Source organism: Chelonoidis abingdonii, chromosome 1 (assembly GCF_003597395.2).
Source record: "Chelonoidis abingdonii isolate Lonesome George chromosome 1, CheloAbing_2.0, whole genome shotgun sequence".
In the NCBI taxonomy this organism is placed as follows: domain Eukaryota; kingdom Metazoa; phylum Chordata; order Testudines; family Testudinidae; genus Chelonoidis; species Chelonoidis abingdonii.
This window is the reverse complement of record NC_133769.1, coordinates 240,415,419-240,429,758: the sequence shown is the minus strand read 5'-3', so window position 1 is coordinate 240,429,758 and position 14,340 is coordinate 240,415,419. Positions and strand designations below refer to the sequence as shown.

Here is a 14,340-nt window from a genome sequence, read left to right as displayed (position 1 = left end):
GATCAGCTCACTAACCCCCACCACAAGCAGCCATAGCCTCACTGGGGATGCCCACTTCTGGCTAGCCACTACTGGGGGAAAAAAATCAAAGTATTGGGCTAATTTCACTGTTTCCAGGCAGTCCATGAAATTGTGATATACAAGAGGGCCTTACATATATAGAGAAGGGGTGGTAAGAGATGACTCTTTATTGCCTGTCCTTGGTCATATGAAATGGGTCAGTCTAACAGAAGAATAGAGCCAGCAGGAGTCAGTATCCGCTGAGTCCAACAGATTCTATTACACAAGGCAGATGGCTTCAGAGCTGCCTTCTTTATCTCAATTTAGTCCTTGTGCAGGGTACTTTACAAACACTTTTTGTTTAGCATGATATAGTATTACTAGCCACATCCTACTAGAAAAGAACAAGAAGTTCCTTTTTAGCTTTGAGGAAACTTGCAGTGCAATGATGTGGCAGCCTAATTTAATCTATTCACGATTTCAATATAATGCAGAGAAGAAAGCATGTTAAGAATAAATAATATGAATTATAAAAACACTGCATCTGTAAAAGCGGAATAAATTGGCCCTAGGTTGGCACCTTCAGCTAAAACAATTAACATGCCAAAGCATGGCTGTTAGACCAGCAAAAGAGCAGGCAGTCCTTAGAATAGGGTACTTTTCTGGGATGAGAAACACTCTTCTGTGACTACACCTTCATAGGAACATTTTTTTTTAAATAGTAGAAGTGGAACAAGAAAAACAGAAGCAGAAACTGTTTATCCAAATCTGTACAATCCAGAATGAATTTGGGGACAAACACAATGGATGTGGCAGGAAAGATCCTTCGGAACACATCTTGAGAGAGCAGTGTCCAATATGACAAGCCAATCACATAAAAGAAGCCTCAAATGAATAACAAGGCTGTGAGTTAGGTACAGAAAAAGGATGACACAAGATATCAAAAGCCAAAGACTATGTGTCACTCAGAACGACCTGCTGAAGGATTACAGGAAAGAAAAAAAGTAGTCTGTATAAATGAAAGATTTTTTTTTTAATTCACTGTAACTAAAATTAAAGACCCAGGTTTTTAAAGATATTTAGATGTTGATGTGTCAGCATTGCAATGTCTAATTGATTTAAGAGCTTAAATTTCATTTTCAAAAGGATTTAGATACTTCGAAGCCAAAATCCCATTGATAGTTGAAAATCTGGGCTAAAATGACCTGATGTCGATGAATTTTGTGGAGTTTCAGACTAGACAGCTCATGCGCATGCCTTTGTATGTTTTAATGTTTCTCTCTCTCTATTCTTAATTAATCTTTGACCAGATCCCTAAAGTAAACATCATTTTGACTTATATGGATTTGCATTTGTTTACCACAGCTTATGATCAGCCCCCTATTTTCAAGTTATAGACAACTTGCGTCACGAATCACTTGAGAGGACATGAGGCACCTGAAATAAAATTTCCACTGTAGCAGCCCTGGCTGGTGGAATTCAACATCAAACTGAACCAAAACAAACTGTTTCAGCTCAGTTCAACAAAGCAAAATGAAATGTTTAGACACTTCCAATTGAATTTTTTGGAACTTCCTATACTGCCCAAAACTTTGATATGGACTTTTCAGCCTGATTTGTGATGAAAACGGGTGTTGAAATATCAGAATTTTAAGTGGGACAGAAATTCCAATTTTTGACCAGCTCTACTTAATGGCCTTTGGAGAGACTCACATTTAAGAGGCTTAATGAGTCAAACAGGCACAATAAAAACATGAGAAACTATTCTTCATAAATTAAACAACACATTTGCAAAACTACAGAACTGAAATAAGCATATAGTTGCCATAGTACTATTTCATGTGTTGTGTCTATCATATTAAATACCATGGATCATCATAGTCTAGCAAAGTGTAAATAGGAACATACCAATCTCATTGGTTATATTTCTTAACACTCAAAAAAGAACTGATACTTGGTTAGCTTCAGAAGATCACTCATCCTATCTTTTTAGCAGAGAACTATTTAGCTAGAAATAAGATTATTTACTGAATGATTACAATAAATTTGAGGTGAACAATTCACAATGAATAATGTTTTAGCAATTTCAGACTCTTCCTCTTTCCGAATTGGCTCTGAACAAGTTGTGAATTTCCCGATGTTATTTCTCATACAGATATATTTGCTGAATAATTATTGATTGGTAGCTTATTTTCAAAGACTTTATACATTGAAAATTTAAGCTGTTTGATTGGATATAGTATGTTTCTGCTCATCAAGCATAGCTTTTAGAATCTGAGCCCTGATGTAAATCCTGAGGGGTTACTAATTCAAAATTTGCTTTTCAACCTATGTTCAAAATTCATAGAACGTTGTTCAGTAAAAATTTTCAACAGAATCATTACAGAACACAAAGGGGCAGAAATATAGCTGAATTGACTGTGTTTAGAAATGTGAACAAATATTCAAAGAAAATATTTTACTGTAGTAATCCAAATCTAATTGCCAGAACATAAGAATGGCCATACTGGGTCAGACCAAAGGTCCATCTAGCCTAGTAGCCTGTCTTCTGACAGTGACCAATGCCAGGTGCCCCAGAAGGAATGAACAGAATGATCCATCCCCTGATGCCCATTTCCACTTTCTGGCAAACAGAGCCTAGGGACACCATCCCTGCCCACATATTCATCACTCCAATGATAGGAAACCTGGGCAACAAACAAATTTTAACATGACAAAAGGGAAAACTATATTTGTTCACCTATATCTGAAGATGCCATTAATGTTCACCCCGTAATATATATGGATGATGGCATGGCATTTGTTTTGACATATGATCTAAAGATCTAATTCTAAACAGATATGAATGATTATTTTTCTACACTGCAATGAGAAGTATGATTATGTAGAGACATATCCAAACTAGTTTTGATCTAGCTCAAATAACAAGAGCAGTGAAGTTGTAGCAGTATGGGTTAGATGCTTGAGTACATACCTAGGGTAATGGATAGGCCTGTATAGAATGTGCTGCCATGGCTCATTGCTATTGTTATTTGAACTAGCTAGATCAAATCTAGCTCAGGTATGTCTACACATGCTGCAGTCTGATTGCAATGTAGACACAGAGGCAATAATAATTAATACAGATAGTTTTATCTTAATTCCTAATCTGGGAGACAATTTTTTTCACATTAAACTTTAAATTTACATGAGAGGCAGTTCAGCTATGCATTCCCTTAGAATACTTGGATCTGTGAGAATGTTAAACACACACAAAACAGAGTTCAATGGGATCCATAGACCATAGAGATAAACACATGGAGCTTTCTCTTCCAGAATATCTTCATCATCTGAGCGTCAAAGCAGGTGTTCACTCACCTGAGCAACAGGTTTATAGATATTTAATAGCCATGACAACTCAATATCTTGAAAATGCAACCTCTGCTAATTCAATACTGTTATACTGTATAGCAAGGCATCATTTACACTGGATCATTAAAAGGAGATTTAAAAAAATACTTTTCTACTAAAAAAAATTGGATGAACACATAATTCTTTGCACAAAACATTAGAAAATACTGTGATATTTTATTATTAAAAATGCTGCTGAAAAGTTTATACATATGTGTCCAGCCATATATATCTTCTATCATTACTTAAGGCAAAAACAAAAAATTGCAAAACAATAACAAGAGAAACCATTAACCCTGCGTGCCTCTTAAGGTCAAGACTATAAGCCTGGGAAAGTTCTTGTTTTCTTTTCTTTGCCAAGTGTATTTTGTTATCATTATTATAGAATTCTATGAAGATTCTATAAATCCTGTTCATTTATAAATCATACATCAATTCAGATGTATTAAATTATTAAACTGATTTGATCATAATTATTTTTAAAAGCTAAAATCATTCTCTTACAGGAACTTTTTTACCCAAATGTCACAAGCCTGACACATTACTATACATATTGTTAGCAGAAGACAATTGGAAGTACTAAACAAATACTGTAATTCACATTACAAATATATCCAACTGGTTATGATGCCAAGCATCACTGCCTTTTTTTAGAGTTATGAACTACTACATCTCAGCTGAGGCTATACACAGGTTGTGGAAATGGCCTGATAAAGAGTCAGCTTTAATAAACATTATGGGATGGATCAGTGAAGAAGAAATTTTTCCATTTGCTACTAGATGCAGGTTGGGACTGTTGCTTCAACACTTTCTAATCTGTATAACATATCTGTCTTCTTATGTATAAAACATGATTGGTCATATGATGCATTTTTACTGTATTAAATCTCTTTTCATTTCTCTCAGAACCCACTTCTCTGCCATGCACACACAGCAAGGAGTTGTGCAGAGCCCACAGATTTTGATATCACTGTCTGCAATATCATTTCATGGGCTGGCTATTCCAGTGTTTTATCACAAAGGTAGAAGGCATCTTGTGTTAGGTTCTGTATGGGACAGACAATATGATGGTGCCGTGCCCAGTTTGGTACTGAAATAAAGATACAAAATACATCTGGGATAGTCATGTTCAAGTGCAGAGCAACTTTGTTCAAATATCTTTGGTTACTATCTCTTGATGATGCAGTCACTTTCTAGAGACAAAATATAAACAATCTTCATCAGTTAATAATTCATGTCTAGCTTTTCACACTTGAATCAGCTGTTTAAATGAAACTGCTGAGCCCCTTATGTGATGGCTCTGTTTCGCCCTTAGTTCCCCAGTTAAGGGAGGGCAGGGGAGAATAATAATTTAACCTTTTACTGACAATGAAGCTGTCCAGAATTTTCATATAAATTCACACAGAGCACTTTTATCTCCTTCTCTTTTTAGTTCCCAACAATATTGATTGGTTTTGTCACTGCTATATAATTAACCGGCAAAAACAGAGTTTTCAGACAGGTGCACTCTTAATCACAATAAGGGATACTGGGGGAGAAAGCTCTTTTCATACCAATCAGTCATGACCTTTCCACTTTTAAAAAAACCAAACAAACCACCCCACCCCTTTTCCTCTGTCAAATTTCATTTTTCCTCTGTTTGGCAAAGCTGAGTGGGTGCTTCCTCAGCAAAAGCTCTTCTGCAGCTGCTGGTGAATACAGAGTTAGTTTTCCTCAGAAAAGACTGACCAAGAGGCAGGTTTTCTTTGCGTTTGTCAGGGAACTAGATTGTGAAGCAAGTCTTCCTAATGTATTAAAATAACCAAGAACTACAAAACTGGACTCATTGTATTGTTGTTTCTTTGCTCAATTCAACAAGCTTAAAACAATAATCGTGATTTCCATTTTCTGATCCATCTCTGTGTTGCAATTTAATGAAGGCTAACACAAAAATAAAAGGAAAAGAAAAGAAAAAAAATCTAAAAAACTGTCTCCTAAGAATGCTTTAACATGCACTTCTGTAACCTGTAAGGGAAAATACTCAGGTCACACAGACAACTGTATTCTGTGTATGACATCATGTCCTCCTATAAATGAAACATGTTAGAAAAACCTTATGTCTTTGTTCACCACTAGTAATTAAGAAGAAAATCCTCCTTTTGGTCTGGAGGAAACAGAGGTGATATGACTAATGTATATACACATAGGTCACAACTGAAAGCACAATTTCTAAAAGTTCTTTTCAAACTGAAAACGTCAATAAAAGCTTATTTTTTAAACTCACAGCTATGTACACTTTTTACAACGTTTTTTTAAATATAGTTCAGGCTGGCAAGTCATCTCTTTGCACAGAACTATACGTATTTTACTGCATAGTCCTCTTATTTTTAATAATAAAATCCTATTTCCCCCTTATGGTTACAGCTTCTTATGCTGGATAAAAGCCCACGGTGATGTCTTTGTTTTAACAAGGGCCATTCATGGTATGGCACATAAAGAATTGGTGGATTTTTTTTGTTTTTTTTAATTTCATATATTAAAAAAAACTGTACAGTCACTGGCTCTGTGTTCCAGAAGATTCTGCTTCTGTTTGTCACTCTCAAAACATCTTTTCAAGTGATTTCTTCTGGCATCAACTTTCAATCAAAGCGGCTGAGATCTTAAAGCAGTATCATAACAGCAATATACATGTTTCACATTTCACAGGGTTTGAAGCTGATCTTTAATATCAGAGAGTTTCTATGGGAAGGATCAGTAAGAAAATAAGGACTGCCCTTCGTGTTTACTTTTTGTTGTTGTTTTTTAACAAGTTGTTCAATGGTGAATGCTCTTTCCTCTACTTCTTTTTCTTCCAAGTGGCTTGTCGGGTAAGAGGGGGAAATGGCAGAGCTATACCCTAGTGGTAGAATGTCCATGGGGTAAATTAGTACTGTTTTGTCCTCCACTGAAGGTGTTGAAAGTATGCAAAGGTTGCATTCCTGTTAATGTATTTGGAATCATGGTTATGGTGTTGGGTGTCATTAGTGGAATGTCATCTGGGGACCTCCTCAAAGTAAGGGTGTAGTCAGGTGGGCAGGTTAGTCTCAGAGTGTCATGTGCCTGCAGTGATTCACACTCATGGTCATGTTCTAGCTGTTTCATCTGCAGTGACATAATCTCTTCATTTTGTATGTGCGCTATATCATTGGTTGTGTTCCTCTGGGGGCTGGGGCGCCTGTGTGTCTCGTGACGTCGCTTGTCTTTCTTGTAATACAATGCAGCAAAAGCTAAAATGTTGAGGAATAACAAGGATGCCCCCACTGCGATGGTGACACTCAGCTCTGTGGAGTAATCTCGCTTGTTTTCTATCAGGACAGTTGTATCCTCTGGGGCTGTTTTGTGGGTGTCCTTTGAATGTTTAGGATTGTTGGCTGGTGTCATTGCTGGGCGTTTTGTCGCTGGCCACAACTTTCCAGGGGATCGTCTGGTGACATAAGGAAATGAGGTCATATCAGGAGGTGGCACCTTAGTTGTTGTGGAAACATACTGAAATATTTCATTTAAGTTGTGCAAGTGTGGTACAAGTTCCAACCAGAAGGCGACTTTTGTTGCTCGATAGTGATCCCGAACTCGGGGTTTCAGGCCAATGTGCAGATAGAGCTGGTCTTTAGGGTTATACTTAGACCAGGCCACTTCTTCAAAACGGTTGGGTTTTGTATGGATGAACTTTGTGTCCTGTGGAACAGGCTGGTTTGGATCTCTACAATAGTAAAAAAAAACAAACAGTATTACACTCAATCAAGAAATGAACTCTGTTTTATCTGACAATAATTAACAGAAACTGAAGACAGTTAGCTAAATGTAACCTTGCAGCAATGCCATTAAAAAAACAAAAACATTTACTAAACAGGAAATATGAGATATTACAGTAGTTCCCTATACATAGAATAGAAAATAGGACCTGATCTTACTCCCTCTAAAATCAGCTGAAGTTTTGGCACTGGCTTCAAGGATTAGGCACTAATGATAAATTTTTGAGAGGTACTCAGCACCTGCATCAGTGGCAGTTGTAGGTGCTCAGGATGTTTCAAGATTTGACTTTTGCTTCAGGATATCAGGTAGAACTGTGTGGTTGTTAAAGATTAATTGTTAATGGCAACCAAACTCTGGCTGCAATGGAACTATGACAAGAAGTATCAGCTAAGGATCTGTCTAATGCTTTTAAGTTGGTATATAATAATAATGTATTTGGTACATGATAATTAATAATGTTGGTATATAATAACTTCAAACCATTGTGACATAGGGCTAACATATAACTGAGAAAAAAAATCTAACTATTTATATATATCCATTGCTTTATGCTACTATTAGCCCTCTTTTTCACCAAACGTGAGAGAAAAGCTTTGCATTGACACGAGGTAAATCTTTCTACCATTTGCATTAAGGAATTGCTATTTGTGAGTACAGTGTGTTAAAACACTACTAAATATAGCATCACAGGCTTTGACCCTATCCAAACTTCTTAGGGTAGGGATGGGGAGGGAAATCAGTACTAGTCCAACTACTTTTACAGGAGCTCTGAGCTAATCACTAAGGGGACAATATTAAATCTGATCAGCCCAACATTTAAATTTGTTTTTCTACCATCTTTCCAGCGTTATATTTTTAAGATCATCTGATATTAACAAAAACTTTAAAAATATATTGACCATTCAGTATTAATCTGTTTATATTTGACTTTTTAAAGATGAAATATCTGCCTTTAAATTAGCAGGGGGAAATTAAAATTAAAATAACCAAAAACAATAATAAGTTGAATCTACACAAACCCTTTAGCAATAACATGCATGTTACTTTCTTTGAAACATGAACGTATATGTAAGTATAACAGCTAGTTAGATATTCCATTTTGGGCGGGGCGGGGGTTCAGCCTTTAGAGGGCAAAGAATATTGTCTGTGCTTTATAACATACTAAAGTATATAATGTATCTTCTATGAAATATACTGACATTTCTTTTTTCCATTCCCATATGTATTAGTTTATCCTTTTCAAAAATCAATTTAATCTTTTTCTTTTTCTTCTAATGTGCTCTTATCTATGTTCCAGGAATTCCCTCATCCAATATTACAGTTTTAAAAGCATTTATGTTTTCTTTTTTTAAATGCCCATGAGATAATTAAATATTCTCACGGTTCTTTTCTTGTTCAAAAACTGTTATTCCTTAGCGTTAGATCTACACTGGCATTTAGCTTTAATAATCTAAAGATGCTTCTATTTACCTGTTTACTAGGGGGAATTTACCCTTGAATTCAATCAAATAAAATACAATTTAAAAAAAATTCTTAATCTCATTTTGCTTTGTTTTTGCATATTATTCTGTACCACATGCCTGCCATCTGCTGAAAATATATGTTGGGTATTCCAGAAGTTTTTAGATTTTATTCTTTTAAGTACTATCTACGAGCACAATTTGATCCCATATTGTTACTCCTTGTCTGAAACTAAGGTAGAGCTTTCCCTTTCCAAGCAATACTGCCAGAGATTTCAATGTGCTGCTACTCTGAGGAATTCTAACATGTATTTGAAAAGGAAATAAAGTATTCTTTTTGTTCTCAAACAATAGAGAGGAGGATTTGGCAAATCCAGACAAGTAGGCATTGGCTTGATGCAATATATCTACTACAGTACTTTTGGACACAAGACAAGAATTCTAAAACCTGGATAAACTTACATAGATTATAAAAGCACAAATCATTTTCCCCCATTAGAAACTCAAAAGCCTGGAACAGCTATAGCAGGAAATTAGTGTCATATTTTCTATCCTCTTTCTTAAGCACACGCTGTTCCAATTCATAGCCCTAAAAATCCTGGGCCATGTTCGGTAGCGTAGGTACAGAAGGTGTATAAATTAAGCCAACAGATGCAAGTTGGTTGTGCTCAAAGAACTAAACCCAAGGGACATGAGAGCACTCAGTACATTTCATGAAACACAGGATCAGGATCATGGGCTGGATATATTTACTATTATTCTTCCACTCCATCCCACCCTCTATGTATGTAAATGAAGACACATTCTTTTTATGTGACAATACTATAAAGTGAAATCCTGACCCCTCTGAAGTTAATGGAAATTTTGTCATTGAATTCAAATGAGCCAGGATTTTTCCCATAAAATGCCTAAATGCCAGCCAGATGGACTACTTTACCTCATAGTGTCATTTCTGAGGTAATGTTATCATTGTGTAAGTGACTGCAGAATGCTGACCATGGTTACAGCAAAGATTAAAAAATAAAAAAAACCCACTCAGCTAAGCTGGCATGTTTTTAGATTTCATTAACCATCCCTTCCCTCACCCCTTCACATACCACAAAGAGCTAGATTGTGTGTTTAGTAAAGGGAAAATTCCTATACCATCCCCCAACTCCGAATGCAAACGGTTGGAGACTGTGTAGGGGAGTAGAGTCCTACTCTGTAGGAACTCCTTACATGCCAGTGTGAAGGAGTATGGGTTGGGGATGGAAGATCTGTTGATATGAGAATACTCTTGCCCATATCGTAAAATAGTCTGAAATAACTTTTGTGAAGCTATTCCATAGACTTGGCTGGGGGACATAATATCACACATGTGAATAGCTCATGGATCTGCATAGTTGGCTTCACCTGGCAATTAGCCATTCACTTGACTCTGGACCTTTCACTTGGCACTGTCCTTCCACTTCCTGTTTTGTAATTTTAGCCTTTCAATTGACCTTTTGGCCTGTAGACATTCTGGAAACTCATGCGTGTTTTTATGAAACAAAGAAAACTACTGGAATGCTTCCTGAATAATGCAGCTATTAATGTAATAAAAGAAGAACAACGCTTTTCTGTGTTTCTATACATTCTCCAGCCAAGCTCTCAGAACACTCCAATGAATTTTGGTTTACAACACCCCTCTGAGTTAATGGTAAGTTAGTATTAGCATCCCTGGTGGGGAAAGAGAGGCAGAGGCAGGCCAAGTGACTTGCTCAAAGTTACATACAAAGTCTGTGACAAAGCTGGAAATTCCTGGTTCCCAATCTTGTGCTTTAGCCTAGACACGATTATTCTTTTTCATATAATTGCTCGAAGATAATTATTGATCAGTGTTTGCTCTCTACTAATGATGCTTATTTTTAAGTGTTTTCACTCTAAATTTGCTCTACACCCGAAAAGTTCTCAAAGTGAATGTCTGCCACCAAAGTACATTCAGGTCAGTATCTGAGAATAATCTATCTTGTATGACCTAGCCATTTTCCTTGAGGCACTGACTCAAACTGTGGATCTTTCCAGAGAGGGAAATCACAGAGAATTCATCCACCACTCTCTTCCACTTTCCTTCTTTGTGAGCTGTGACTCCTGCCATTATGCCCAAGTTATATACTGTAGTTCAGTGATGCCCAGCCAACAGTTCTTGAGGCACAGCTCTCCAAAGTGCCTACATGCAGCTTGCTTCTCAAGTGTCATGAAATAAATGTCTTTGCAATGGTGTGGTGGCTGATTCAGGAGCAAAATAATAACACATGCACATAAGTTGAAGCTCTGGCAGCCAGTTAAGATAACAGAAGGCATCACAATGAAACACTACTGAATGTCTCTGGGTATTAACAGCAGCAGAATGAGAATTCTGCAGGGAGCCCCATCTCTCGCTGAGCTCTACACAATGCTGCTCAAATTGTAATCTTTATCTAACAGGTTTCATGAATATATTAACTGTTACTTATCATAATAAACTTATGACAGGCACTTTTGTATTCTAAATATGTTTCATTCTTTTGTGGCACTTAGTGACTTTGCTGGATGACAAAATGGATTTCTGCAACTGAAGTTCAGTGCCACTGTTGCAATTGTACCTGCATTGCAAAAGTACTGCACTCTGTTTGTTAGTAGAAAGGCAAAAGGCACCCTTGAGAGTGTACTTCCTCTCAACAATGAGTTTTGCTGCAAGTGGGTGTGTGTAAAAGAGTTTACTCTTTACACTTCTGATTTTTCCCGTGCAATCTCTTAATAATATTGACTTCTGATAGCTATTGTGTTTATTTATGAAACCAAAACAATAGTGATTGTACTTTATTTCCATAACACACACCTGGAATCAACCAATATCTTCAAAAAAAGAAAGAAATAAAATATTAGACGGTAAGCAATATACAAATCTTCTGTAAGAAACAGTGAAGATTTGAATTCAAAATAAACTATAATTGATAGAAGGAACTGAAATCTGAGGATCTTATAATGGAAAGTGTCAGGCCACCTTAATAAGAGACATCACTAACAGTTCTGCCTATAAACAGAGAAATCTATTCATTGAAATTATCATTTGTTTCAAATTTTTTAGAGTTTAGGGAAAGTATTTTACTACTATTTTTCTGCAGAGACCTATTACACAAGGTGTTCAGTAGGGAAATCAGTATCTTTTCCCTTAGGCCTATGTAGCAGGGCTCACCTCTGTCAGGGCACTCTCCTGTGACCATTCAACTATGATACAGTCAAATCCCACTTCAGATTTCCCCTACATTTCCCAGGGCTGACTGACCTTTCCAACTTCACTACAGAGAACAGTCACCTCCTTTCATAGAATCATAGGGTCAGAATCATCTAGCCTAATCCCCTGCCAAGATGCCAACACAGAGGGGTTTATCCAGCCTCCTTTTGAAAACCTCCAGCAACAGAGCTACCAAGGCAGTCTTTTCCATTGTCTTACTCTTCATACAGTTAGAAAGATTTCCATGAGATTTAATCTAAATCTGCTATGCTGTAGTTTGAACTCATAATCAGTTATCCTGCCCCCTGTAGCAAAAGAGAACAACTTTTCCCCATCTTTTTTGTAGCAGCCTTTCAAGTATTGGAAGACCACTATCATATTCCTTCTTAATCTCCTCTTTTCTAAACTAAATATACTCAGTTCCTTCAGTCTTTGCTTGTATACTTCCATTCCATCCCTTTGATCATCTTTGTTGCTCACCTCTGGATCCTTTCCAGTTTCTCTACATATTTTCTAGTGATCTAAACTGGACATGGTACTCCAGCTGAGGCCTTCCCAGAGGTGAGCAGAGTGGTTCCCTTTGCCCAGGAAAGGAACAATGTCCCTCTCAGAAACCAAATCAAGCCCTGGTTTCAGGCACAACTTCTTAGTACAATTTCAACATTCAGAAAATCCCCAGGTAAAAGGGCACTGGGTCCAGGAAGGGACACAGGGGCCAGAGGACAAGTGGATCACCGGCCTGCAGAGGGTGCTCCAGAGCTGAATCGAGCTAATTCCCAGAAGTCACCAGCAGGCGGCGCCACAGGGGTGAGTCCACTCATCTACAAGGAGGCACTAAATTTTTTCATTAGTGTTCTTGTTCATTAGTATTCTTGAGCAAAACGTGTTATGAAATTGTAACGACAGAAAAATCCCTGTGTGGGGCAGGGGGACTGAAGACTGTTTACTGACCATAGTCCCTGTTGGAGCTGGAGTGATCTCTGGTATGCTTATTAGATGTGTGCAGGTTGCTGTATTTCTTTTCATTTTTTCTTTGTAATGCTTTTAACTTAATAATAAAAGTGTTTGCTTAGAAAGAGGTGTGTGGTAACTTAACTATGGGTAATTACAGTGTGTATAGGCTCTGCTTAAGCAGTTTGACTTACTAGGGAATTCACAGTGTAGTGAGGGAACTGAGTAGCCTGGAAGTACCCAGTCAGGAGGGAAGGAGATGCGTGTCTCCATTCAAGAGAGGTGATGGCTGAGGAACCAGAAGCATTAAAGTAGGTGCTCTATGGTGGACCACAGAGAGGGAAATAAAGGTGTAGACTATGACAACAATTCCTTTGCTTTCTATTCCACACCCACTATTCTTACAGTGGGAGGATGTGATAAAGCCTGAATGATATGATCGATTCCTTTAACATGTAAAATTGGAATTCTGATTGTACAAGGACAGCAGGATGAAGCCATAAAAGCAGATCTTAAAGAAAATCTCATGCAAACAGTTATATATATATATGAAATACTGAGTAAGTTAGTTAACATAATATTTAATTGTGATCCCCCAAACAAAGCTTCTTGCATATATTCCACAATGCATTCCCCCGACCCCCGCTATTTTTAAGGGATGTCTTTAGTAAGAGAGAGCTTTGGTGAGTAGATTCAGAGGCCAAGATAATGATGAATGAAGGCTAAAAACTATAGTCTTAGCACTGAAAGGGAAATGGATCATCAGAAAATTGCAATTTCCAAGTGTTCATTTCAAGCATGAGCCATTCAACACTAAACAGTCACTTTATTTGTCACTTTTTGTTTTCTAGCTTCAGTTACTGACTTCAAAGTAAAACACACTAAAAGTACAGTGCCTTTCACTGTGTCTTTGACACCTAGTGATTTTACAGCATTGACCTGCCCTTCCAAACCTAGCCTTGGCAGTAAACCCATTAAACAGTGTGTGTGTGTTTTAAGCAGCAGGTGGTGTGTGTCAATTAGAAACTCAGCACAGCCCTTCCGAGCTCTGCACTAACTGAGCAGTAATTGTACAGTAAGGTCCTAGATACTGCCTCAGTGTGAGAGTCTTCCAGGACTGGAAGGAGTGTCAGAAGTATTTTTTTTTCAAACAGCCTGCAGTTTTAATGTTTATGGTTGAGCTACAGAGAAACCTGCAGTGTTATAGTCTCACAGTGAATAGATTTTCAATATTTATTGCCATAGGCACAAAAACAAAGCAGCCAAATAATATCAGGATAAATCAGGAAAACAGTGACTGAAAAACGAAAATCTGAAACAAATCAGGTGCTTCTGATGTATTCGGCCTGATTGCACACCTGGAATCCAAATTGTATGTGGGAGGGTGGCTAGGAGACTAGTTACCTAAAATAGGTTCCTATATAGTCTCAGTTTGAGGTTTTATAGCCTACAAGATGCTATTTTCCCCTGCCACAGGAAATTCTCCTTTTCATTTCAGTTGGATGTGTTGGAGGTGCAGAGCAAATACAGTCA

At 37.3% G+C, this 14,340-nt stretch overlaps 1 protein-coding gene across 2 annotated transcripts in view; it reads right to left on the bottom strand.

The window, feature by feature from the left end:
- Positions 1-3,233: 3,233 nt before the first annotated feature.
- Positions 3,234-14,340, bottom strand: part of NLGN4X (neuroligin 4 X-linked) — a 303,848-nt gene continuing 292,741 nt past the window's right edge. For both annotated transcript variants that reach the window (XM_075060676.1, XM_075060677.1), the window contains one exon: positions 3,234-7,108. In XM_075060676.1, coding sequence (XP_074916777.1) covers positions 6,259-7,108 — 850 coding nt within the window. In that variant the 3' untranslated portion in view covers positions 3,234-6,258. The remainder of the gene's footprint in view (positions 7,109-14,340) is intronic.